Here is a 27,592-nt window from a genome sequence, read left to right as displayed (position 1 = left end):
ATTGCCCTTTATTGTTCAGCTCAGTGCTGACTAATTCAAATATTTATCCAGCATTTCAATCCTGCATTTGAATGCTGCGGATACGGAAATCTTTAGACGAACCTTGATTTTAACACCCGTTAAGTTCCTCATGATTTGTTTTTTTTTTTCCAACAGTGGGACATAACAGTGCGCAGTCTGCACCCCCCAGCCACCCCCCTCTCCCTTTTTGCAGAGATCACAGAACACAGAGGGGGCCATGATGACCCCCATCCCAGAGGAGCCTGCTGTTTTGCCTGCAAGGTAAAGAGCTGGGACGCAGAGGAGTATTTTTTGATTTAATCACCGCGCTCCACGGTGCACAATGTGTACTAGGAGGAGATGGCAATTATAACGCCCATGCCGGCCTGCTGTCCTGCCCGTGTGGTGATGTATTCCCTGGGGCGCCACAGGGAGACCAAGGCGGGGGCACCGCAACCATGAAAGAGAGCAGAAATCCGCCCGCAGACACGCCAGGCTTATCACTCCAGCACTGAGAGCCAACCACGAGCTGGATCACTGGGGCGTGCCGCACTTAGTTAGCGCCTCCATTTGAGCAGAATAAACACTTCAAAACAAGGTGGCGGGTGTTTTTGTGTTTTCCTTTGTGAGTACTTTTCTGCCAATCCAGACAACCCCAGCACCACACTGACCCAGTTTGTCTCCCTGCTTCAAATCGATTTGATTACACAGCTTTGTATACAGTGGTTTCGCATTTTCCTTAATCCTCACATTACTGCCGTTCTCACAGTCCAGATTTAAAGTACCCTTTTGATTGTGTTGTTTATACTAAGAGGAGAGGATACGGTATTATGATACAATATTGATATTTCCATAAATAAGTACTAGTGCCAGCTCTCCCACATACTGCATTCGTCAGACTTCTTCACACTGAGAGGAACTAGCTCAACAACTTTTCATATTGGATCAATCCTACAAGGAATATTGTTGTTTATTGGCAAACATCCTGACACATCATCATACACAATGAAGCGGGCATGAATAATTAATATCCTCTCATACAAAATATTCACTCGCGCTCCAATGGTGTTTACTCCCCTGCAGACATCCATACTGAGGATAACCTCTGCTGTTTAGAGGAGCTCTGCGTCTCACTTCTCTGCTGCTGAATACTGAGAAGTTACAAGAGACACAGTAACAACATAAAAGCAGCAAGAAATAGATCAGTAAATACACAGCAGCGCTGTTTAAAGAGTGGCTCGAAAACACTGTGATTGTGTTTTTGGAACCAGGAAAAATAGTGCAGTGCGGCAGCGCAGCCAAGAACTGGTGAGTGCAGACAGACTGAGGCTAGAACCTGCGTACAGGTGAGATGATAATGAGCTTAATCTGACTTAATGCGTTTACATAAAGAGCCCTTTAGGCACAACTATAACACATAAGAGGGAAGGTTTGTTCAGTAGCCCATGAAACGCTTGGCTGGATTTGCTATTGGTTTATAAGAATTGCATTCTTTTCAGTGTCTTGAGGCAACATTAGTTAACTTTACTCTTTCTTCGTTTGCCGCTTTGTTCAGGTTTGGCACCAACTGTTACCACATGTTTGGATTGGATGAGATCTTACCGGCTCCACATATTTATGGCCTTCCTCCATCAGGATCCCAAACGTTGCCTGTATTTATTTCCAGCCACATGAATTATGCTCTCGACAAATTGCTGTTATTGTTAATGCTTGTGCTACATTCGAGCGCACTCATATTAAAGTTAGTACCTCTGGTTTAGACGAAAACCAACAGACTTACAAGTGAATTTTGTATACCTTAGTGAATGTAACCCAGTTGGGTCCTGTAGACCGCGTACGGCTGAATATTAAGCTGGTGACTGATTGACTGATGGAAGATGGTGCAGCCCTGGGGAGACGTCTTTGTGGGAGAAATGACACTCCCCTTGTAACCGTCTCGGAAGTCAATGCTATCACACTGTCAAACTCAGAACTTGCTTCCCGCATTTCTTTTATTCCCCCCCATCCCTGCATTCGAAATCATTCCCACAGCCTACAGCTACGAGCGCAGACTTTTAGTGCACGTCCGCTCTAGACGGGAAGTGTGGGGGACGGGGAGCATCCTGGGCCACCCTCACCAGGGAAAGTGACAGCCTGGATAATTGGCACTAATCAAGTGACTGCTTGTATTGAGAGAATGCCGCTATCTGCGCAGAGAGAGGAGCAGGGTTGACCCACGGAGGTAGCGCCCAAGGCCTTTACTCTCCTACAAGAGAGTCTGTCAATCTGCAGCGTGTGACAGTCATCGTCTACCAGCACAGGCCTCCTTTGGTCAATATGCAAAAAGGAAGAAGAGGAGGAAGAAGAAGAAAGTCAGAGATGAAGAAAGAAAGAGGGAGAGGGGGTGGTGTGGAGAGGAGAGGGAGGAAGAGAGACGTTTCCTATTTCACATGAAAACCAGGATGTTATGGAGTGCATACTACATTATTCTTTTTTATAATTTCTCTTACAGCTATTGCTTTGAATTACAGAGGACTTTTTGTCAAGAGCGAGAAGGAGATGAATCAAAAATTCATCTGAAGAAGTTCTGCATAGGGTGAGGCGAATATACCTCTGGTGGAACCAACATTTGCAAAAGTTCTATCTCCTTAAGCAATTATTAGCGGTGATAGTTTGACATGTACAAGAGTTGTCAACAACTGACTTTAAACAAAGTACAAAGCAGAAGTAAACAGTGCCGTTGGCAAAATTAACTTGGGGGACTAGCCACCTCATGAATTATAAATGGCCATCTATTACTGCAGTGAGTGGTACTACCAGGAGGCTTCGTTCATTGGAATAGACTAACCTATTTTCAACACATCTGACAGAGAGGCACTAAAGAATGCAGTTCAGGGAAAAATGAGGCTGTTATTTAGTAAACGAGTTGTGTAATTTCTAAATTGTACCAAACTAACCATGGAATGCCCTGAGGGATTTGTGTCATCTGTTATACACGTTTGCCTGCTAACTGCCATTCACTTGCAAATTAATTCCCGTCGCAGAGCACATTTTAATCCATCTAATTAGCAAAGTGGCCTATACATAAAAGCCTATGTTTTATCTTTTTAATCCTCACCTCACCGATGCTGCCTGGAAATGATTGAAATTATGTCAACCAAGATGTTATCGAGCCAGGATGATTTTGACAACCTGGTTTTGGACAATAATTTGCCCTCTTTTGAGAATCCCTGGAAATGAGCGCAGCGTTGGTTGCATCTCAGGAGGAACAAAGTTTGAACTCATCAACAGGGAAAAAAAATATAAAATAAAAAAATCCACAGGTTCAGACTATTTCCTCTTTACATACCTTCAGAGTATTTCCTTTGTCAGAATTCTCAAGGTGGAAATGCAGCACATCTACTGACCTGAGATGACAAAGAAGAGGGATTAGAGAAGCTCCCAGATGCAGCTGTGCGGGAGCCACGAGGAGCCAGGCTGGTCAACATTGATAAAAGACATGCCCTAACCAGGGACTTGTGCCCGCCTGTGCCTCGTGGGCTCAGTCTCAGAAAGGTGGTGAGACGTCTGGATTGGCACCTCTCTGGATACGCTGCGGTAACCACTGGAGAACAGCGAAGCCTGAACCGCTCAGAGTCCCCGCAGAACAAGCTGCACACCAAAGGCTTCTTTAGACATGCAGAGAAAATAGATGCTCAATTAAACAGAGCACTTTGGGCGAGATTTCAGAGGTACGAGACTGCGGCGAACGGTGGATTCTGGAGAATAATTTCTTTTTGTCTGTATGAAAAACTGAGTCTCACCTTTTTGTTTCAGGCCACAGACAGAATCTTTATGGGGACACTATTTGTCAAATCTAGAAGGTGTCAGATAAGAACAAGGTGATGAAGCTGCAGCAGGCACACACTCACCAGATCTGTGCCACTGAAGGATGGGAATACATTGCCTGACACACACACACACACACACACACACACACAAACTCTCTCTCTCACACACACACACATGGTTTGCTTTTTCCAACCCAACACTCCCTTTTTTCCTCTCCTTTTCCTTTTTGCAATTTGCGAGTCTTTGCACAGCATGCGCAGCTCTGCCTCATCTTCAAAAGAGCAGTAAATACAATCTTTTTACACCAGTGGAAATAAGTACACAGCTGAATACAGTAGGAAAACAACACTGTGATCGGGCTCTACAAACACCGTGATTGGCAGGTGTATGGCACAGAGCGGGATTCAAGCACGGCTTCACACATTAATTGTAGCTGCCGTTAAAGGATGTTAACCAATATATATTCAATGCTCCTTTTTTAGACTCAGTTCTGAGGAGCCACTCTTCAAGCATGGTGCTGTTATGTGAGCTGCACCGCTGTAGATTTCAGGAGACTTGAAATACCTTTTTTAGTCGGAGCGTCACTGCAGAACAACATTCCCCCCAGCTGTTTATTGGCAACAAAATAAACTAAAATAACTTCAGTTTGTTTTGAATTGAAAGTCTTCATAAATGAAAATAAACAGCGCTGCAGCTATGCGCTGCTGAATATTCTCTCCCATACAAATGAATGGATATTTACTTTGTGTGCTTTGGCAACATCAATATTTCAGTTTCTCTCATTTGATTTGATTGTTTTGATAAGGTCCAGAATTATTTATCACCCTGGACACACCGAGGCCGTCGTGCTTTGTTGTTTCTGATTAAGGCCCTCACTTACAAGCCTATGCTAATCTGAAGAACACAGGGTTTGCTGAAGAACTTTAAAGCGAAAGTAGCTGTGCTGTGATAAAAGGACAGTGGGCACAACACTGCATAACATTAGCGAGGTGGAGTTAGTGCCAGTGACTCATAATTGTCCAACATGCCTGGGAGATACACAGATGAGTTTGCGGGACACCAAAAATCCTCGCCCCTTGTTTTGCATAATGCTCAGCTTTGCATGGCAGCAGGGAGGGGCAGGTGCCAGTGATCTTCCCAGTGTCTCCAAGTCATTTTGTTTATCATTCAAATGAAAACCTTGTTCCATTATCCATGAGGGAGCGGGAGTAATGTGTTAACGTCCCTTACTCGTGGCTCGTCTTTTGGTCCGAGCTGACAGCACTGCGCCCGTCCGTGTCACAGATGATGAGAGCCGAAAGACAGACAGAGGGCGGCAAAAAACAGGTAATTACTTCATACCTACACTTTTATAAAGGCGACTCCCCTCAGCGTTCATATTTCTGTGTATTATAATTAGGCCAACCAGGCCGAGGTCTGGGGATGCGTTTGAGGACACACAGACTTTGGGACTTTGATGAAATCTGAGGTGTCAAGCAGACATGAAGGGACCTGAGCACTTGGGCCCCTCACTCAGCCCTGTGTTTATGCTGCATGCAGTGAAAGAGTCTCCTCATAGGGATCCTTTGCCTTTATGATGCTCTATGTGATTGATTATTTAGTGGAAAACTCCATAGCTCAAATCAGTGTGAAGCCAGCAAATAAAGTCAAATAACAAGGGAGAGTGCAGGTCTGAGGGAGGGAAAGATCTCAAGCTGTTTTTGAAGAGAGTCAGAGTAGCCAAAGGCGAGCAGATCTTCACGCTTTCATATTCCCCCTATTTAATATTTCTCCCCCGTTTTAATGATGTGCTTCCTATCCTTGAGTAAAGTTCTTCATAGCCAGTCTTTTTGCCAGAGAGGATTTTTTTTCCCTCTTTGAAATAAAATGTAAGTATATATTTAGTCTCCGAGTTTAGAGGCTTACAGGCCAAGGCAGAAATTCAAATTTGTGCTTTTATGAATGAGCATATTGACGGTTGTCTGGCTATTGCCAAAATGTTAACAATACATTAATAAACAGCGTGTGAGTTCGGCTCCGAAGCCTCGGTGGAGGAATGTGGGGTTTCAGTGTGTAAATTAACAAAAATAATCACTTTCATAAAAAATATTTTTGGCTCACTTTCATCATCTGAATGTTAATGAGAAAAAGGGCTGGGCACTAACACAGATAAAAAGCTAATTTGCAACATAGAGTGTACATATATAAATGAAAATAAACAGGGTGCACATGCATGAGGATGTATATAAGTACACGGCGACTTTGCATAAAGAAAAATCAAATATTGATGATGGTGGAGAAACTTGCAGGAGAAAAAAAACAATGAAATCCAAAGCAGCAGGCGGCTGTCATTACAACACCTATAAGTGTTTGAGGCCCACATATCAAAGCCATCCTTTTGATATAACCAGCCTCACAGAGGTCTGCTCTCCTTTAAACATATCTATAATGAAGGCCTCTCATCACACCGTGTCCGTCTCAATTATCAGCCAGCGTACTTCCAGTCCCAAACCCCGAGGCCGACTGAATATACCTGCATCTCTTTTCCTCCCTGACTAAAAGAAGTGCACTTGAAAGGACGTGCAGCCAGTAAAGTTGGCATATGTGCCGTTTCTTAGTCTGGATTTCAAAAGCAGGGGCTGGATTGTAACAGACAACGATGAAGAAAGGCACAATGTAATTTACTCAGAATGCAAAAAGCCAAAGAAAAACCACGTCATCTGCATCTACCTTCAACAAGATTATCAAGTTTTAGTCACACATTTCTTGCCAACATCTAGTTTATGAGCTGTTCGGAAACTGCAACATTGACTGCTATAGTTTACAAAGAAAGGGTTAACGGTATTGTTGAACCTATTGTTCTGTAACAAATTATTAACAACTTCCTGGCAAAGACGTTGAAAGGGAAATATGTATAGAAGAACCCCTCCCCCGTCTTAAGGCAGAGATAGCCATTGAAAAAGTGCTGGTTCAGTCTCCCTCTGTCTCTGGGCATAGCTTTGATCAGTCCCACCTCAAGACTTATCCTGGAGGGAGCGCTGCGCTGCTATTCTCCATGGCTAATCATACTTCCTGTCTTTGTCTTTATGTGCTTTAGACAAGCGTCAGAAAGAAGCGCAGGAACAGATTTGCCCTGAGAACCTGGAGAATAAAGCCTCTGGTTGTGCTGCGGCTCGTCTTCTCCAGCGGATTGCCTCATGAATATTTCCACTGTTGTCGGAGTGGTGGATTTCAACCCATTGCTGCTTCTTTAAAAGAAGCCTTTTGGAGTTCAAGATGCAAGAGTAAATGTACTGTATGTCACCTGACTGCGGTGTATTTTTAGCTGCACCTACAGTGGCTGGTAGAGGCCAGAGGTTAGATGCTGCCGTACAGTCTAGGATCGTGCTCTTTGCTCGGAGCCACAGGCGGCCTGCTAACCAGAAGAGATGAGACGCAAGCAGCGAAAGGGTTAACAAAATAATTTCACATGCACAGCATATTCTTTGGGCTCAGGCAATATTGCTCTGCTTGCCACCAGTGGCACTTTTCACCAAGAAACTGTGCTTTGTGTATTTCAAGCGAGCACAGAAAAGCCCATTTCTGCCAGGAGCCAAAAAGAATGAAAAGAAATAGACAAAAATCCTTCCTTTTTTTCAGGGGAGCTGAAGGCTATGAAAACCATCTTGTGTTCTATTTTTGAACTGATTTCCATATCCATGGCCACCTGAGGGAGGTCAGGCTGCTCCGGCCAACTTCCTCACAAGGAGAGGGGACGAACGGTGACAGGGACACAAACCGTGCTCCGTCCTTTCCAACACCCACGCCACTCTCCATCCTCCCTGGCACCGCCGAGACTCTCACACAGAGACAGGGAAATGAATCGCCATAAAGAGGCAGAAAACAACAAAATCATTTTTCCTTTCACTTCCTTCTTGCTTTTTCTTTCCCCGTCTCCTTCTGCTTCAAAGCCTGCAACTCTCTGCTGTGCCCCAGGGTTAATTAACATGAACCAAACTGTGAATGATCAGAGAGAATGGGAAATCTCCAAAGGTTAAGTGTCACATGGGAAACGTGTTGTCAGAAGAAGAAGAAGGAGGCTGTTTCTTTTTTTTCTTTTTTTCCCTGCGCGTTCAAAATCAAATGAGAGGGTAGCGTTGCGGAGAGGGAAGACATTTGTAGACACCTTTCCAAAACTTTGCATTCCTCCTGTCAGAGGAGGAAGAGCTTCGCAGTCTGGCTTCAAACAATATCTGTAATTCTGTGACATTTTGATGAACAGAAGAACTCTGCAGTTTTCTCTAACTTGCTGCTACTTTCGATGGATTCGCTCCCCTATTTTTGTATGAAATCGCTATAATTCACATAGAGAACTGCACACAGCACAGTTCCGTAAAGTGGTAAGCAAAAGCTTTGTGGGGGGGGGGGAAATAACACATCCATCACAAAGTTAATCACTGCTTTTAAAGACCCACTCATTGAAATTGTGTCTCCTCTTGGTTTATCCCAGGAGGGGAAAAAAGAAAATGACTTCATGATCCACAGATATCCTGGATAGCATGTCTTGCAGGTGAAACAGTATTATTTCCCTCTGTAATAATTAACATGGGCTCCTCTTCTCTCCCGGTGGCTTGTCGCTGACATTTGGTTCATGCTTGAGTGTCTGCCTAGCTGATTTCAATGTCTTGCATGAAGGTGAGGCTATGTTTGCGGGTGTGTGTGTGTGTGTATGTGCATAGGGTCCAGTGGCCAGTCTGACAAGGACATTGGCGACAGCGCCTGCCTTCACTAGATGGGATTAAGCATCATGACAATATGGATTAGAGACCCACTCAGTCAGCCCTGGACCTCCAACAGGTTAGAGCCTGAAAGCCCAACGCGGAAACACAAACAAGTCTTGTCAGTGTGTTTGTGTTCACGCAAAATTGCATTATGCAAAGCGTCATATCTCACTTGCTTCTGAACACATATTTTGACAATTCCCAAATTTATCACACCGATCTCGACGCATTTTGTCTGCAGTGACACACCGCATTGATTTACGCCGAGCTCCGAGGATGAGAACACCTCAGAATGGTCACCTCACCCTCTGCTGCAACAAGCCTTATTTTACATTATTACATTATGTATGCAGGCCTGAATATGGATAATGGATGAATCTAAAGCAAAGCAGTTTAATTACCCACCATCATTCTGCCTCACCTTGCTGCAGAGCACACATCTTATTAGCCACGGTGTAAATAAACATTAATATGCCACCCTGATAAAGACTGTCCTTTTCCTTGCTGTTCTTGGTATATTATCACCATCACGGCAAAGTACACACACCCCAAACTGATCCGGTGGCATGTGCAAACAACAGAGGGGCTGTTGACGCTGGGGCCAGACCATTACAACCACTTCTCAGAAAATTATCATTAGTGCATCTGGCTGGAGGCCACGCGGCCCCATCGAAAGATTAAACTGTGCACGCACGGTGTACATACATGCGTCCTGCATGATATAAAACCCAGTGCTTCCATAATCTATGTCAGACACTCGATCAAAGCAAGTGGATCGCAACAATCTTGTGGTCCTTTGTCAGAAAATTCCCCTTTGCACGTTTTGGCAGACCGGCAGTGGCAGAACAGACGCAGGGGATGAGGGCCGTCTCTGGGAGGAGGGGAGACAGTGGATATAGATAGAAAGCGTGTAGGTTAACCAGCCACGGGGTATTCTCATTCATTCAGCACATGGCAATAGAGAGGAAGCTTCAAGCAAAGAGAAAAGTCAGCATCCAGTCCAGCCCTGAGCATCAAATACTGCTGATCTGATAGAAAAGTCTGGTTATGTCTCCGGGCAGGCCTTTTAACAAACTGGATTGTGATTAGTATCAGACATGATTGATATAATGTACAATTAATAAGAGAGCATTTAATTTTCTTGTATCAAACAGGCTGATCTGAAGATTCATAGTGTGCATCAAGCTCAGCCTTCTTCACAGTCTTTCTGGCTTCTCAAGATGACAGGAGCTGAACTCTTCAAAGACATAAATTGTGTTGCGTGTCCACAAAGCTCTTTTATAAACTTCTCGATGCCTTTTTTTTTGTCTGCAGATGGACTGACTGCAGCCAGGACCCAAAAGGAGACAGGCCCTATTCTGCTCTCTTATGTTGTTTCAATTATCAGTCTACTGTACAAAGGAGGCAGCCTGATGGCATGACGAGTGCACGGCGCTCTTCTGCCTGTGCTGTTGTCTCAGTTTGAGCCTCATAAAAGGAAGCAGGCCTGACGATGCCAGAGGCGGAGGATCCGGCTCTGCGGTCTGAGCAGAGAAACATCAGCAGAGCGGTATTCTTTAGAAGGAGATGTCCTTCAGTGCGGTGCCAGCTCTCCCTGGGGCAGCAGCAGCAGAAGACACAACCTCTTATTTACCATATACAGGATCTCTCCGTGCCCTTAACGAGCCGGGATATTCAGCAAACGCAGAGACAAAGGCCACGCTTCCACTGAAGACGCGGCGGTTTTGCTGAATTAAATAATGATAATTAAGAAAATATTAATCAAACTCTGGCTCTCTGGGCTCTGCGGCTGTGTTGAGGGAGCGGGTCCTCCAGCTTAGCCTGTAGGAGTTCTCATTTAGAGTATGCCTGCGACCTATAGGGCTGCAGGCAAACACGCACACACACAAATGCACACAATTAAAAGCAGACCTTGGTGGCCTACTACTCTATAATTTAACACCCTTTGGTGCCCTGCACAAAAACTCTGAGCCAGGTTCAGACGTGTCAAGAAGACAGAGAGAGAGAGATGAGAAGAAAGGTGAAGAAGCTGTCGGTTGTCTAAGTTGCAAGTTCTGTTCGATGCGATGAATTAATAAAAAGCACAAACTAATACCTTCCCAGCGTGCAGTTGGTATGTCTGGCGGGCCGGCAGCAGCTACACAGCTGTACTGTGAAACTTTAATGCTGCTGGATGCCTGCAGCGCTGCCTGGGCTTTGTCTCTGAGGTGAAGCGTTCCACATGTTCCATCTAACTGGGACAAGTATTAGAAAAAGGAACAGGATGTTTCTGACCTTTTAAGGCTGAAACCACCGAGATGCAGCAACTCCAACAGCTGGCACCGGTCACCGGCTCCTCATGGGTGTCTCAGATTATCAGAGACGCTAAGTGATCAGAAATCTCTTCCCAAATTCAGATGTTATTAGGTGATTATGTGGCATCATTCTTCACCTTTTAGGCTTCAGAGTGCTTGTCATTTGGCTCTAGTTGTTATGGTAATGCAAGGTATTCCATCTCCTTCCCAGCATGCTCTGTGTTTGACATTCATGGGGTTAGAGTCCTCTGAATGATGAAGTGCCAGCGTTTGGGACGGTAAATTGCATCGTTTCAATTGAGAAGAGAGTTCCCCTTGGGTTTGCTGGAGGTCCCCACGGGCTGGCCTTGAACAGAACAGCATGTTGTACATCCATATAAAAAAAGGAAAAATATGGTGGTACTTTCCTCTTTATGATGCAGAGATTAATCTGTCACCATATTCACGCATAAATCTCACTCCCAGCTTTGCAAAATACTGTTTTACCTTACTTTACGCTATATTTTATTTTTTTTATTGCCTATAAACATAAACCATCACAAAGGGCTAATGTCCTCATCAATATTATTACAAAATGATCATAAATCCAATGCCTTGTTAAAATCTGAAGCCATTTCTCTCCTCAGCCACTCAACCAGTGAAAATATTAGACAGAAGCATTATTTTACCAGGCAATTTCTCTCACAATCACAGATGATCTTCTATCATACTTGAGCCTCGGTACACCACTTTGTTTTCATTAGATTATTAAGTTTGTGCGCTTTCCCTCACATCCTTTTCCTCATCGCTGTGTTCAGCAGTACTGATCTTGCCTTTTGGGGCCATTTTTTCCTTATACTTCAGTAGAAATGCCTTGATAACACTGTGGTGGTTATTTCATCCTGAGAGACCACAAACTAAACAGCAGAAACACACTGTATAGATGCTTGTTTAGTGGTATGCAAATCATCTTTGCCAGAGGTAAAATTAACATTTTTAATTAAAATATTAGCACCAAACAAACACAGAAAAACACACTAATGATTAAATCATCTTGATGGAACCTCATCGTGGAAAATGAGGAGGATTTCTCAGAATTCTTTGTCTGAAAAGTTGCTGTATGGATCAGACGTTCAGGCGTGAAGAGTTTGCAAACAGCGCAGTTTGAAGTTTTGAATATAAACACAATAATTTTAACTGCGATTTTTAAATTTCACAAGCTGCAGAACAGTTTGATTTTCATCCCCTGTGCAAATAAAACATGCTGTCTGTGTAGTCGTTTTCCTTTATATTCACTTACGTTACTACTTTAAATAGTTAGAACAAAGGATGATAATTGAATGTAAAAATGTCATTTGATGCCAAATATTTCATTATTTAAAAAAAAAAAAAAATAACATCTCCGGATTTCTGCAGCAGGTATCAGATGTTATGAGGCCTTAGAGCACTGAGGAGCTGGAACTTCTTGCAGTTGCTTTTAATGTTACTATAGCGCCCTCTAATGGTTGTCTGCGTACACATCAAGTAAGAACAAACTTCAATGGAAGGAAAGTGAGGAATAAAACTCCAACAAAGCAACTTTATTGCCGCTTCACCAGCAGGATGTAACACAGATTCTTCATGTATCAAAAAGATAAATGTATCTCCTTAATTGTTGTGTTCACATGTGTGTGCAGGAAAAGGAGGAGGGGCCGGTGCCGCAGTTTGCTCCAAGTGTGATATTCATAAGCCCACCTTTCCATTGCACCTTTCCAGAGGAGGAAAATGTGGCCCTTCTGATACTGATGAGTCATGTTTATTACTCTGGTCCACACAGGCTGAGCAGCACCTTCTGGTAGTCTCCCTTAGTGTGTTCCTGCAGAAACACAGCAACTTAGAGGGGCTGCATGACGGAGCAAGCCTGACTGTAAATCATGAATAAGCTAGCTGCTGGCTGTAGAGTTCACTTACCATAATAGTCTTTTGCAGCGACTGTCCAAAGCTGGTCTTGTATTCAGAGCTGATCTTCTTCAGGTCCACCTCGCAGCGTGACACAATAATTCTGGTCACCATCTTCTCTTTGGCTCCTTTGCTCTGAGCAGACAAACATAAGTCAGCACTTACTTAAGTTGTACATTCTCCAAACTTAACTACAGCAGCTGATGCAACACTGCTGTAAGATGATGATTTTGCCAACTTTGGATTCAGTCTTCCTGCAGCAAAATTGCACTTTCACAAGTAGACGTACTTCTTACATCTGTTTAAAAAGAAAAAAAAACACAGTCTAGCCCTCAAAATAGCCACATTTCAACATGAAGAAAGAGCAGCGCTGTAACTACCTTCATGGCTTCATTCAGTCTTTTGGCAAAGTACAGCTGTTTGTTTTCAAAGCATTGAACTGGAACAGAAGAAAAACAGAATAAATATCCACAATAATCTATCTTGTATTTGACAGATGATTTTTGTAGTAGTGCATCTAAAACTAAGCATGGCCTACAGGGTGAGCATTTAGTTCAGATAATGAATAAATAGGGCATTAATAATATGAATTACTGATAAAATACATGCGTACCCAGCACCAGGAAGGACTTTTGCAAGTCTCCTTTAACTTCCTTCACAATGCTCTCCTGCATGTCGTAGGGGCTGTAACTCTTATACCTCTGAAACACTGGCAAGCACAGAAAAATGATCAACTGACCGTTAATGGGTACATTTTACAAATTATTAGGGAGATAAAAATCAGCACAGAAAACAGGGAGTCTGTCTCACCTTTCTGCAGGTGGGGCACACTTTTCTCAGACATAATGGTGATCCAGGTCGGCACATCAGTTCCTTTTATTTTCACTCCAGCTTCATAAAGAGCCTGAGTTGAATCACCAAATCGGCAATAAACACAACAATACTTCATAAGAGTGGTGTTGCTCCATTTAAATACATACAATTAAGTATTATTATCTATCTCTACAATGAAAATTTGTATTTTAAAGTTAGCAGCTGCACAGAGTTTTACCAAATTATCCATGGTTTTCAAACTCATTTAGACATTTCAGTGGGTTTTTCAGTGACTCAGTTGTATATGTATATGTATCAAATACCAAATGAATATCCAGCACAGGGTTGATCTTAAAGTGGTGAAGCACACCAATGCATCCTATAAGGATTATATGGCCAGTGTGCCCCTTACATTTATTTAAAGTAACAACGTAAAGCAAGTCTTTTTTTATGAAGAACAATTTAACACGTTCACCTTTGGAATTTCATTTGATCGGACGTAAAAATCTTTCTTGTTCAGCAGAGTGAGTGTAAATGGGAGACTTACCTGGGCATCTTCATCAATCTTTTCATAGTCTACAACAGCGGATGGCTCTGCTCTCTTGGTCTGCACAGAAATAAGACAGGACTCAGGTCAGTTTGACTGTACAGGTGCAGTTATATGAACCATAAAGACAGGCACTCACAAATCTCACCTGCACCAGAGCCAAGAGCAGCTTCGCAAAGTTTCCAGAGGTGTCACCTGCCACGTCTTTCTCCAGCTCCTTCTTGAATACTGCGGGAAATTATACTTTCAGTTTAGGCATTTGGCTGTCACATCGCGATCACATCGCTGTTCAATCCATGTTTCAAGAACATTTATGAGAGGACTTTTGACGCCTGTGGTGTTTTGGACTTACACTCCTTGTAGACCTTCTTGATCTCCACCAGCTCATCGTTGCTGCGTGAGCACAAAATCTCAATCAGCGTTTCTTCATCTGTTCCCAAGCCCTGAAAGAGACCTTTATTACTTTCTATACACACTTTAAGATATACACAATTCAAATTAAGACCATGGTGCAGCAAAAGGCAAGCTTTGTCATTTCCCCAGTAGAGGGCAGTGTAACCCTTCAGTCAAATCCACTGACAGTGAGTTCCACCAACACCGTCTGTGTGCTTTACCTTGATAGAGCCTCTGATCTCTGAGGCGTCATACTGGGTCGTGCTCTGCATCAGTCCAAGGATGACTGTTTCCAGAGAGCCAGACAGCGCTCCCTTCAGGGCTGTGATCATGTCCTAAAAACACAGCGCCGTTACATGAATGAACTGAACGTGTCTCTGGCTGTTAGAGCCACCATATAATCAGAGCTGGGAAGAATTGGGGATTTTCTGACACGGTCTACTGTACCTTCTTTGCCCTCCTTTCATACGCAAAAGCAATTTCTCTCCTTTGTGAGTATGTCCGCTTTGTTAGGACATCAATGATGGTCTGTTCATCCACTCCTATGTTACAAGAAAAAAATTATATACGTATGTATGTATAGTGTGTGTGTGTGTGTGTGTGTATATATATATATATATATATATATATATATATATATATATATATACATACATAATCATCAGCCAAAAGTGAAGCATGTTATAAGTGGTGGAAAGTACCTTTAAAGTACAGTACCTATACTGCAGTTTTTACTTCACTGCATTTATGTGACAGCTGTAGTTACCAGTTACTTTGCAGACTAGTACTAAAAAAAATATTAACATATGAATTATAATGTATTATTTTAGAATAAGATCACCAGAAGCATGTCAAACAGGATTAGCAAGCTGCCATATTCTGTTTTATTTGTTTTACACAGCGTCCCAACTTTTTTAGAATTGGGGTAGTGGTTCAAATTAGCCCAATCTTTACTTTCTACACTGTTGTGCTGCTGCATCTGAATACTTCTTCCACCACTGTGACACTGTGTCCTGGCTTTTTTGAGAGCCCACCTGACACAGGGTTGGACGCAGCCTATATCTTTAATTAGGGGTAAAATTTAAATTCTGCATTAACACAGACTTGTCAAAAGGATGAGTCATATTTGGTTGTGACAAACATTTTATCTATGATATGTCTTGAAATCTTTAACCTTGCCGAAGAAAAATGAAGACAGTGATACTCAACCTTTCCGTGAAGAATTTTAGCGGTGTGATATTCTTACTCTTATTTAGCGCTGTGGGCTAAAATTGTAAATGATGAGGGCCTACAAATGCAGGTTTGGAGTCATTTGAATATATTATAAGTAAGCTTTAATAAGCTCAGAAGTGTGGGCTATTTTTGAAGAACAGACGCAAATATTAGAGTGTCGGGCAGCAAACTTAGCTTGTTTCAACACATGATTGTGGTCACAAGTTATTTTTCCCCCTCATTCCCTAATTGTTAAAGAACCATCGCTCCACACAGGACATATTCTTCATAATAACAAAGTGAGGGCCGCTGAAGAGCCCAGCGCCCAGACTGTTGCCAGCAGCTCAGTCAACAGCCAGAACAGAGCTCTGCCAGCACTGAGGTTAGAAAAGTTGGCCGCATGTCATACGATCAAAACATTTTAAGCCAGGACGCTGACTCACAAATACCAGCCTCTCTTCTCTAGAGAGAAGTTGCAGAACCGAGCGCTGATTTTTCTGAACAGCAAGTACAGGGCTGTGTCTTGCCTTTGGTTTTGATAGCGGTCTCTATTCTGGCAGCATCTCTGTCAGGGTCGAAGTCCACAGCAGGTACCACAGTGGGGTATGTGGGTTCAAAGGACTGAGGATTCAAAGCAAATTAAGAGTGAGAGATAAACCTGATGCCATATTAAAATGAGTACGCAGGGTACATAATGTGCTGTACGGGAAAGAAGAATACGACATTACCCCAACGTTGAGAGACAGCTGCCCCAGAAACTCTGATACCATAGCCATGTTGATTGTCCTGGAAAAGATGAGAAAACTGTCAACACAATGCAATCTTTTAATCAAATCTCATTGTAATCCAATCACTGACTTGTCTAAGCTGAACCATGCAAAGGGTCATGCTTGTTGTGTCTCAAGATAAAATCACTTGAGCCACCGGGGAAATGTCTCCTACACAGAAACTTATGTGTTCCTTTGTCCTCGCTGCGTTGCCATTTTCACATTCAAAGTAGTTTTTAGTAAAATGGTTATACTGACAATCCGCTCACTCTTCCAAATCCTTGTTCAGCCTGACACATCTGCAACAGCAACCCCAGAGACACACCCTGGAAAATGCTACTGTACTGCAGTCTGCTATGACAACTGACTCTATTCACATGCATATGGGACATCAGACTAGAGCTCACAATGGAAAGCAGGAATTCACTCCTACTTAACCACAAGTCAAGAAAAGAAACATGTTTGTACAAACTGAATGGAAACTGTGTGGCAATCCTTCCTGACTGTGTGAAGTTCAGCAGTTATACATTCAGTTAGTCCACATTAAAAAGTAGAATGGCTGCACTCACCTAGGTTGAAGAAGTTGAGATGATGCAGAGATTTGTCCGGGCGATGTTAAAGTAGAATGGGTGTGGACGTTTAACTTTTCTGGCACAGAAGAAGGCTTCCCCTTTCACCTCCCCTAACTCACATTCCCTCCCCTTTCCATGCTCTCATGACTCCACCCTGTTCCACAAGAAGCTCAAGAGAGGCAGCTCAAAGTTTCAAAGCTTTGTTAAAGTTTTCCCACACACATACGCCTGCGCACATGCATGCAGACACAAACACTTTGAAGTCATTGGAGCTCTGCGCTTTCCGGGGATTTCTATGGCAATGTCTTACCCTGACCTGACACAGTCCAGGTAATAAACAGTTACAAACAACAACCATACTCCCATGTATGAATATTTGGAAAGTTTATTGTTGTTTTCACAAAACTTTACAATTGACAAAATATACAAAAATATATAAACTTATTGATTCTAATCTGTAAAAAGTGCTTCAGCATTCACATTTTATTTTTGTCAGAATGTATGAAACCATATTGACATGACAATGTCAGTGCTTTTCTCTCCTTTCCTCAGCATTAACGATCCAGCTCTTCTTCTGACTCCCCCAGTTCATGATATGAATGACACAATATTAAGTCTTTTTACCTGGGATTTTAAATGGACTTCTGAACTAGCTTTTTAATATACTTGTTTCTCCTGGCGGCACGTTTGTTTTTTTTCTTCTTCGTTTTGCCTCCTACATTCATGTTGTTCTTCGACTGTCCAGCTCCATGGCTGTTGGACTGCGATGACCCATCTTTAGTTGTCTGGTAGGATAAAAGGAAGGTAAAAAAGTTGTGTGTTTAAACGACTGGGGCTGAATTCAACTAGCATCATATATTATACCTGCAAACAATATGTTTTATTTGCAATTTTATCAAAAGTGCAAACAAGGCAAATGTTCAGCTGAAAACTTGTTTTATTGAGTTGTTTTCCTTTGCTTTTTCTCAAGTTAAAAGATGTATTCATGTTTCTGCTATGTGGAATTTCAGACAGGCATCCAATGAATGTCTCAGAGTCTACACCAATAAAGCCTGCTGAGCTGTTGTTGATACTGCTATGCTGTCTATTGTCCCTGCTGTTTGGCAGACAAATTACATAGCAGCTGGTTCAGCCTGTCTGATAAGAAAACGGAAAAAGGCCACAGGTTCTGCACTCACCACAAATTAGTGAGAGACTGCGTTTTATTTGTCTTGGCTTTTAGAGAATTCCTGTGACCTCCTCCATTGCTATTTTAATTATCAACACAGTAACTATGCTGACATAAGTGAAGTACACACCTTCAGTGGGAAGGTGCAGGGGACACGGCCGTGTTTCTGGTGGAAGGGCAGGACCACAGCTGGATCAACAGGTATCCAGGGCACAGGGCCGGAGGCTGGGGGCTGTGGGACAGAGCTATGGACCTGCTGCAGGTTGTACGCTCCCCGACTCACTTTCCCATTAGTCGCTTTTAAAAAGGTCACAAATGGTTCCCCTGCCTTGTGCGCAATCAGGTACTGTCCTTCCTCTAACCTACAAAACCAAATTAAGTCATCGAGGGTGTGTTTAAGGCAAAAAGGCACAAACAGTAACATGTTGAAGCACTCTGAGGGGTTTCTTTTTTCCTGTCAAATGACTGGAATGAAGGTGAACAGAGTCTTAAGAAAGCAGAAGGTGACACATCTATTGTGTGTCGTTGAGTAATCGATTGTGCAACCCCTCCAACACAAACATGAAGGCACACTAACATCACACTTTTACCCCTAGGCTGTCAGGCCTGACTGTACAACGTCATCATCTTCAACAGACCGTGGAGACAGATGTGCACAGACAACTCATCTGCAGATATTGCCAGAATAAACAACAGCTTTTAGACCCAACCCTTCCTAAGATTTTGTCAAACCATATTCACCAATACATATGAATTTTTACAGTTATTACTCATAAAACATGAACTGTTGTGTTAAATCAATGAACGTAAAGGCAGCCCAGACCAACATTCTGCAAAAAATTTTATTGTAAACAGTCGTACAAAAGCAATACAAAATGAGGGGTTCAGATCCTGCAGAGAGCTCAACACTAATAATCCACACACAAAACGAAGACAATGAATGTTCTCAACAACTTACCTCGTCATCTTTTTCAGGAGGTGGTGCAGTATATTCAGTGACTTAGACGGCCTGTGGATTGAAAAGAGACATCACCGAGTTACAGCTTGTCTACTTTGGTAGGGATCTAAATTTCAACACTACTTCTGATGACGAAACCACAGGGGATGATGGCCAGCACTGATGAAGAGGCTCAGATTATTGATAAACTGACTGAATCTGTAGATAATAACCTCTTAATTAACATAATCATACAGGGGCGATTAGGTTAATCCTAATCATCTGCACACATTTGTTGTATCGACTCACTTGAACCCACAGGAGATGTTCTGTTTCCAGTCGTCAGGCAGCTTTCTCAGCAGAGCCACTTTTGATGTGTGAGCATTGATGTGAGCTATGGAGACAGAAAGGGATGGCGAGAGATACACTGAGAGAAGAACAAGAGCTAATGAGCGTGCACATCAAGTGCTCCTCTTCATCATCAATGCCATTCCTAGTGCTTACAAAGTAATTAGTCTGTGATGATTTGCCAGCATTGTTATAAGCTTGAGTGGGTGGTAAGAAATGTGTGTTGGTCCCGTCTCCTTTTCCTGCCTCCCATTGCAGCTTGTAATGCCTGCTTATTTCAACAGTGCCTTCCTTCAATTATGGACTGCTTTAGATTCTGCAACCACAGCCATAAATACACAGCTGGGGGATGGCACATGATAAACCACATGATGAACTACGAACCAGTAAGCAATGAAGACTTTTATCAGCTGTTCCTGTTGCATAATGACATTAAGTTGGAGATATTCTATATTGTTTTGAATAAAGCTTTTCTTTCTTCTATACCACTCTTAATAATCAAAGACACTTTGTTTTTTACACAACAAGATCTAATACGGTTTAACTGAAACATTCTCTTTAAACAAAATCTAGGGTCTTACATGCCTGATCTAAGCTTACATCCACCTTCTGACAAATCTATTAATAGCAGTGAAACTGATAATAAGGAACCAGTATACAAGTTTGTTCTACTTGTAGAACCCGAATTTCCCCAGCAGGGGATTAATAAAGATTTATCTCGTCTTATCTTACAGTTACACTGATGACCCTTTCCAGTATGTCGACTATACTAACAGACTGGAAAGGGGTTTAATTCAAAGGCAGTGTTGTTGTCAAAGGTCTACATTACACAGAAAAGAATTCATTACGTTGGGTACATAATGGTGTACATGTCCACCTACAAAAGTCAACAAATCAATGAACCTAGTATACAAAAAGGTTGGTGTCCTTCCCTCAATCTTGAGCTACAAGTTTGCAGCGCATGTACATCCACAATATAATTAAAGGGAATTTAACTCAAGTTCAAAACAACATTTAGCTGAGCTCTGCACACTGAATTCGTTGTAATTCCCCACAATCAAGTGTGGCTGTAGTTATGGTAACAAAGTAAACTGAATGACTACACAGTCACAGCAGGATGGTGAGTCATCTAAAGACTATTCCATTGGTTTGTGGGAGGATTTGCCATGTGATCTCTGCTAAACCCTCAGATGGAAGAAGGAGAGAAAATGTTCTTTTTTTATCCACATAAATATTACCTTGACTATTTTCTTGGCAATTATGTTGAAAATGATACTAAAGGGATATTCCACTTAACACAAGAACTGAGAATTTGGGAACATGTCCACCTAGATTTTCACTGAATTTAGAAGGGTTGAATGTAAAAGTGATAATGGTTTTACCTATGTAGGATACAGTGCTGGAGTGGAGCAATGTCTCGGTCCACAGCTGGCAAGCCTCACTGCTGGTTAGACACTCAACACCATAATTCAACTGGTACTCCAGCTTGGGCAAGACCTGAACTGGCACATACTATTGGGGCAGAAAACAAAGAGCAGAAATAGGACTGCTGCATGCACTCATTTGTGAAATGAAACTATGAAATTTTGGAGGATGTGTATTCATTAAAATACCTGGTTTTGGCTGCCGCCTACTTTTCTGGTGTGGGTCAGTGACACAGAACTGCGCACCATGAGCAGTAAATCTTGCAGGCTGTAGAGCTTGTACAGCAGGTTGCCTTCCTCTGGAGCCTTGTAATCTTGTTCATCTTCCACACCTGCCTGCAGGTCTTGTGACAGGATTTCTGTATGGGGGGGGGGGTAATGTACCACATACTAATTAAACACATAGATACAACTTAAACTCACAGAGTGAAAATCAATTTGACACTAACTTTTGTGCTCTGGGGTAGTAATGTTGACCACTGGTGCAGATTCATGAGGAGCAGCCCAGGTCTCTCCATCCTTGTTCTGGTTTCTCTCTAAATATGAGGACACACAAGGCTTAACCAGAGATATCGGATGGGAATGAGCTGAGGGTCCCATACATTGGGTGGGTGGGTTGGTCTCCTGTGATACGGTGGAACATTTGGCTGTGTCTTTGGCAGAGCTGAACATGGCTGTCTGCATGCACAGGATCTCACTCAGCTGGTCTCCAGACACCTTTGCTCTTTTGGATTGGCGCTTTTGCCTTTTAGCTTTTTGAGGGGAAGAGGAGTCTGAATTTGCAGGCACAGGCTCAGAGACAGGGGTAATCGGGGGGTCTGCAGAGCATGATGCGGTCTTAGGCTTTGATTGTGTCTTAGGTGTTGCAGCTGGAGACACACAGTCGTCTATGACCAGCTTCTCATCATCCGAGTCTCCTGTAAAAGCTAGGTCTTCATCACTTTTTTGAACAGAGCCCAGTTTCATTTGTTCAGATTTTGGTACAATGGTCTCACTCACAACTGGCTGAGTTGTCTCCTCTGTTATGGAATTGTCTATATCCGTCAAAGAGGTGTTCATCTCTTCTGAACTGCTGCAAGTGTTTACAAGCTGCTCAATGGACCTTTTAGTTCTACTTTTAACACTTGCATCCTGCTCTTTCTGCATCTTGGTGGTTTTACTGGGTGTCGTCTCTCCGAATGTCTCAAGGTCAGTGAGGTCCACCGCAAAGTCAAGACCACTGTTTTCAAAACACACTAAATTTCTTTGGGAGCTCTCCTGATGAGAAACAGAAAAAAGGAATAATTGTTCTGATGAAATAAGACCACATACATGATACCATGTTTAGAACCACATCCATTTGTGCATCAACATACCTGTGAGATTTGCTGCTCATTCATAGGAAGCTCTGTCATTAAATGAAACACATTTTTACTTCCATTCTTCTTGATGGAAAGCTTCAAACTCTCCTCATGGTAGATATGGCTCCTTTCTCTCACTGTCATTTCAGTCTTTAGAAGAGGTGAGTCTATGTACACAGTTTTCTTCTGACAACTGCCTGAAAAGAAGACATGAAATAAAGAAGGTGTGAAATAGCACTGCTGTGAGGCCATTTAAGGTCATTACACACTGATTTAGCTCAAATTTTCTGACTGTACATACAGTATATCTTTGACAAATAAATGATTAAAAATATCCCCCCAAATAATAGAGTGAGATGACTATTCTGCAAAATCTTTATAGCTACTGCTACTGTGGAAACTTTGCAGTGAATTCAATGTCCTTGTGTCATATATTATGTTCTAAAATTTGCACGATGCACTTTGCACCAAAAAACTCTGAAACATGTCATAATCCAGGAGTATTTCCCAGCATTAAGCTTTTTTCCTCTTTAAATGCTATTTAGCAAGTTAAAACCAGATGGGTACATTTTTTATTCTTGCAGTGAAAATTCAAAATCACTTATGGAGAAGAAAAGTGCAACCTAATACAATAGAGAAGAAGATAACATCAAAGCTTGGTGTAGGCTTTTGTTTTTGCTAACTTCTCTGTAAACACAATTGTTTCTTTTATTCTTTGATATTAGTGAAGCCAGGTAGTTCACCGGAGTCATTATTACATTTCTGGAAACTTTTATTATGTTTTTTTTTAGTTTTCTTTGTAGTTGAGATATCGAATACTGTAAGTATATTATTCAGAATCCAAAGATTTATTCTAGTATCTGGCCTTAATAGGATAACAAAGGATGATTATTTGGGGGCATGTTTGCCATGATTGGATAGCTGAAAGTGAACAGCAACATAAAAAGGAGAGAGAGAGAGAGAGAAAAACAGAAAGGGGGGGACAGGCATGTTTTGTTTTTAAGAATTTTTACCTGCTGGATGTGAAGCCTAATTTGGCCTTAATTAAACTAACTTTCACCCTAACAGTCTGAGTGGCTGAATGATGATGCTGTACCTTTTCCTGTGTTTAGTTTGACCCAAACAGGCATTTCCCATTGCTCTCCAAAGTCAGGGCCATGGTTGTCTAACAGCCTGACCAGCGCATCTCGAGTCAGACACACGTGAGGCTCATAACGAGCGCAGAGGTTCTCTGCGTTATTATCACTGCTGACTGTCTGTAGAGAAAAACAAGACGAGGTCACACTCGCACACACAAAATCAACCGGGCTTTGACAGTACAGTGTGTGACCTGGCATCTTTCAGGAACACAATTAGTACTGCTTTTGCTGAGCAGGACATGAACACCCTCTGGTGTCTTTTGTGAAAACTGCAAGAGCTAAAATGGAGTTACAATAGACCTGCGGTCATGAATCCCATTCTAGCAGTAAAATATTTTTGTGACTTACTTTATTGGAGTAATTAAAAAAGCGAGACAATTGCTTACAGCGTGCATGTCCTTAGCTTTTTTAGCTGGAGGATTCTCTGATGAAACACTCTGATAATCCGTTGCAAGATGTGCGTCAGCAGGCACTATCTTGTGGTCTGTAATATCCACATTGCCCTGGAGAAATAAAGGGTACAAATATGGAAAAAGAGGAGGTGAATCAACACCAAAAGGCTGATTCTGCAATTCAACACTTCAAGTTGAAAGACTGAAAAGAAAAGTGGACAATGGCATTTATGAACTACTTAAACACATGAAGTGATAATCCTACACGTATGGGACTAGAGGACCTCCTTTAAAAGTACATTACCATGATTAGCAGCTGTTTTTCAAAGGTCAGCGTCAGCCCTGGGTTGAACATTCCCCCTGTCAAACTAGTCATTTCGTGGATCTGGTAAAGCTGAGGAAATGTCTTAATGCACTCCAAACAGCCCCTGAAGAAATCCTGAAAAAGAAATTAGGGCTGTGTTTTAGAACATTTCAACATACATCTCACAGAGCTGATGAAAAATGCAATCCTTGTATCAGTACCTCTGAATATTGCATAGCTCCCTGTGAAATGAAGTTGTAGTCGTCAGCACATATTTTGGCCACATCTTGTAGGTATCTCATGAACTGCATCACTTCATTGTTCACTCGTGCCTTTAATCTCTGAAATATTAGAGCAGATTATATCAAGAAGTGCAACAATAAGGACTGGCAGGATTAAAATACCATTACGGAAAGAATGTTGATACCTCTGGAGCATCCCTTCTTTTCTTACTCATCAATATGTCAAGATATGTCTTTTGCTCTTTGCTGGACAGGCTTGATATACAGAGGAAGGGCAGTCTGGGTTCAGGATAAGCAGCATCAACCTCATTCTCGACCAGTTTCAGCTGTAGTCTTGATTTTTTAGCACCCTTACTTTCTTCTGCACCCTCCACAGCATTGTCTGCACACGGATCATTGCTATCACAGCTGTCCCAACGGGACTCTTCCTTGCTGATGCAACTGTTGTCTTTAAACTCTACTGCTTCTTCTGTGGAGGAAGAGCAGGAGGCTTTCAAAGCCCCAACATCACAATCCTGTTTTATGTTGGCTTTCTCTACAGGACTTCGGGAAGGAGAAAAAAAAGGAGGAGAAAAGAACATGTCAGATAAACACTCACTAGCTGACCTTAAAAGATGCGGTAAAATGCACATGAACTGATGCATTACTTATTGTGTTCATTTATTGAAATACCTTTGGAGATAGGCCCACAGTTCTCTGATAGTAGGTGCAAGGGAATACTTGTCATAGAGATCTCTGGTAAAGAAAGGAGCCTCAGGGACAGGAGGGTCCTCCCTTAAATTAAAAGGAGAAAATATATAATATAATAGAGAGTCTGCCCAAAACATTCTGCTCTGCTCTGCCCTGCTTTGGGACAAATCTGCATTTCTATTGATGTGCAAGATAGACAGACTTAGGTTAGTGCACACTACAGATGACCATTACTCTGTGCAATGGATGACTCAATGGATGAAGTGTAGTGACATTCTTTTCTGCATTCAAAAATGTACAACCTCATAGTTAATGTCAACATAAAAAGCAATGAATTTGACATGAAATGTATCTTAAGAAGCTGGCAACTCCATTTCAAAGGTTTGCTATAAAAAAAAACAACAAAAGTTTCAAAATCCATGCATTATCTTATAAATATCTGAGCTACGACAACAAACACCAGACCATTGCATTTCCCATTATGGCTTACCGATCACGAATAAATGTTTATCATTTTATAAACCAAAGACACATTCCGTGAATGGCATAATGGCAGTTTACAGTTGGTATTTTGTCTATAATAGATTATCTAAAATTATACAACAAATCCTACTTATAGTTTGAAAATGCTGTGATATCAGTGTATTTCAATATATATATATTGCCATGCCGTTTGAAATTAACTTAATCAGTTACCAGTATTCTATTTATATTCAGGTAACACAGGCAAAACGTGCCATGCGTGTTCTTAGTTTCCTCCTAATTTGTTTGAAACATCAAAAGGTCTTAATTAAAGGTCTAAAAACTTAACATAAAAATGTAACTAAAGCTACCTTTGTCCATAAAAAGAGAGTAACTGAACTGGATTCACAGCCTGGCATCAAGTCACGTAGAATGTACTCAATTTCCATTTTCAATATTTAACATACAATCTAACGTTATCATTACGTCGGTAACGTTTCTTTAGTGTTTAGTCAACACTGTTAGCAAAGTTATTGTTCCGAACAGGATATTTGTACGGATTAGCTAAAACATGGCATAAAAACGTTTAGAAATAACGCTAAACATTTCCTTCGATTAAAAAAACCCGCGTGTGTTTACTTATCGTTAACTTCCTGTCATGTTAAGGTGGCTTGACTGTAAGCTAATGCTTGCCTAGTGCAGTTCTCTCGTTTAATCTTTCCCTGTACGTACTCGTGTATTGACCGTAACAGCAGACGCTACAAATAATAGGTACGAAACCAGTAAGATAATGGTAACAACTGTCCGGTTAAGGCTCACTTTTGTTACACAAACATAGCTAACATTTGGTTAGCAAAGCTAAGTTAGCTGTCAATCACAACACAGCTCTCGGTCGTTGTAAGATAACTAGCTTTTTTTGCTAACATTAGCTAGCTAGCCCAACGTTCACGTAGCTAGCTTAGTTAACTTAGCTGACTGACATGAACTGTCGCAAAACCTACCACTGTCTACCACGTTCTGCCAACGTTTACAGTTAAAACTTAACTTACCATACTGGCTCCATTATTGTCACTACCTAGCGGTCCGCAAGAGTGACAGCAATACGTTGAAACTACTGTAAATAAAACTTTTATCATTAGCCGGCTAACAAACGTTTGACCGGCGACATATTTCGTCTGGTGAAATGATGTTGTCATTAAAGCACCTTGTGCACGCTACTGCCCCCCACCGGACATTAACTATAGATCTGCCAGTTTACTATGTAGGTCCATGAAACTAGATAATTTTTCGATACGGATTAAAACAATCTCAAATATCGTCTTTAGTTGTCTTTTTGGAGGCTGTAAAACCAAGCAGTAAATCTGTATAAGTGATTCTCAGCTCCATTGCAGACACTTTTTGGGCAGACCTACCTGGATCTCTTGCATTTTCAACCCATAATGATGCTCATATCCACATCTGGTCAGGATAGACCTCTGGATACCTGCATCATAGTTTTGGTGAGTTATGTTTAAAAATTTTAACAAAATATAATGTCTCAGAAAAAGCATTATGACCATTATTTGGACACAAATAACTTATAACCTCCCATTGGCCCTGTGTTAAATGGCAAGAATTATTAGATTAGATAAGACTTTATTGATCTCAAAATGGAGAAATTCACTCATATTAGTGTTGGGTAGAGGGAGGATCCCAGTCCAACAGCCCTTTGTCTTGGTTAGCTTGGGTAGTTATTTTTCTTTTGCATTAGGTTAAGGATGAAATAATGGTACCTTTGCAGATACCTAAGACGCTGACATAGCTAGGTAAATTTGGTGGGGGGGATTATAAATTCATCCAAATTATTCTATGACTTGATCTCATTGCAGTTCATAGCACTTCATCACATTGGCCAAGGCACTGCATTGGAAAATGAGATGAAATATTAATATTCCCTGTGGGTAAATTGAGTCATTCATTAAAATAATAGACCTGTTTCCCAAAAAGCTCAGAAACTACAACTAGATAGATAGATAGATAGATAGATAGATAGATAGATAGATAGATAGACATATAGATAGATACATACTTTATTCATCTCCA

At 41.8% G+C, this 27,592-nt stretch overlaps 2 protein-coding genes across 2 annotated transcripts; both read right to left on the bottom strand.

The window, feature by feature from the left end:
* Nucleotides 1–12,387: 12,387 nt before the first annotated feature.
* On the bottom strand, nucleotides 12,388–17,161 carry LOC121607694 (annexin A2-like). The gene is made up of 13 exons (XM_041938633.1): nucleotides 17,062–17,161; nucleotides 16,454–16,511; nucleotides 16,253–16,346; nucleotides 14,961–15,055; nucleotides 14,735–14,848; nucleotides 14,473–14,563; nucleotides 14,269–14,348; nucleotides 14,121–14,180; nucleotides 13,571–13,664; nucleotides 13,374–13,469; nucleotides 13,141–13,199; nucleotides 12,773–12,895; nucleotides 12,388–12,677 (listed from the first exon to the last, which is right to left on the bottom strand). The coding sequence occupies exons 2-13, from the start codon at nucleotides 16,499–16,501 to the stop codon at nucleotides 12,621–12,623; spliced, it is 1,011 nt and encodes a 336-aa protein (XP_041794567.1). The 5' UTR covers nucleotides 16,502–16,511; nucleotides 17,062–17,161; the 3' UTR covers nucleotides 12,388–12,620.
* Nucleotides 17,162–17,441: 280 nt separating this feature from the next.
* On the bottom strand, nucleotides 17,442–26,685 carry ice2 (interactor of little elongator complex ELL subunit 2). Its single transcript, XM_041939139.1, has 15 exons — nucleotides 26,560–26,685; nucleotides 25,031–25,132; nucleotides 24,544–24,901; nucleotides 24,338–24,457; nucleotides 24,117–24,251; nucleotides 23,807–23,923; nucleotides 23,378–23,537; nucleotides 22,297–22,478; nucleotides 21,391–22,198; nucleotides 21,131–21,300; nucleotides 20,900–21,029; nucleotides 19,479–19,563; nucleotides 19,191–19,241; nucleotides 18,363–18,594; nucleotides 17,442–17,849 (listed from the first exon to the last, which is right to left on the bottom strand). The coding sequence occupies exons 1-15, from the start codon at nucleotides 26,571–26,573 to the stop codon at nucleotides 17,697–17,699; spliced, it is 2,817 nt and encodes a 938-aa protein (XP_041795073.1). The 5' UTR covers nucleotides 26,574–26,685; the 3' UTR covers nucleotides 17,442–17,696.
* Between the last annotated feature and the right edge of the window lie 907 nt (nucleotides 26,686–27,592).

This window comes from Chelmon rostratus, chromosome 6 (assembly GCF_017976325.1).
Source record: "Chelmon rostratus isolate fCheRos1 chromosome 6, fCheRos1.pri, whole genome shotgun sequence".
Classification (NCBI taxonomy): domain Eukaryota; kingdom Metazoa; phylum Chordata; class Actinopteri; order Chaetodontiformes; family Chaetodontidae; genus Chelmon; species Chelmon rostratus.
The sequence above is the reverse complement of the archived record's forward strand: the minus strand, read 5'-3'. Positions and strand labels throughout refer to the sequence as shown.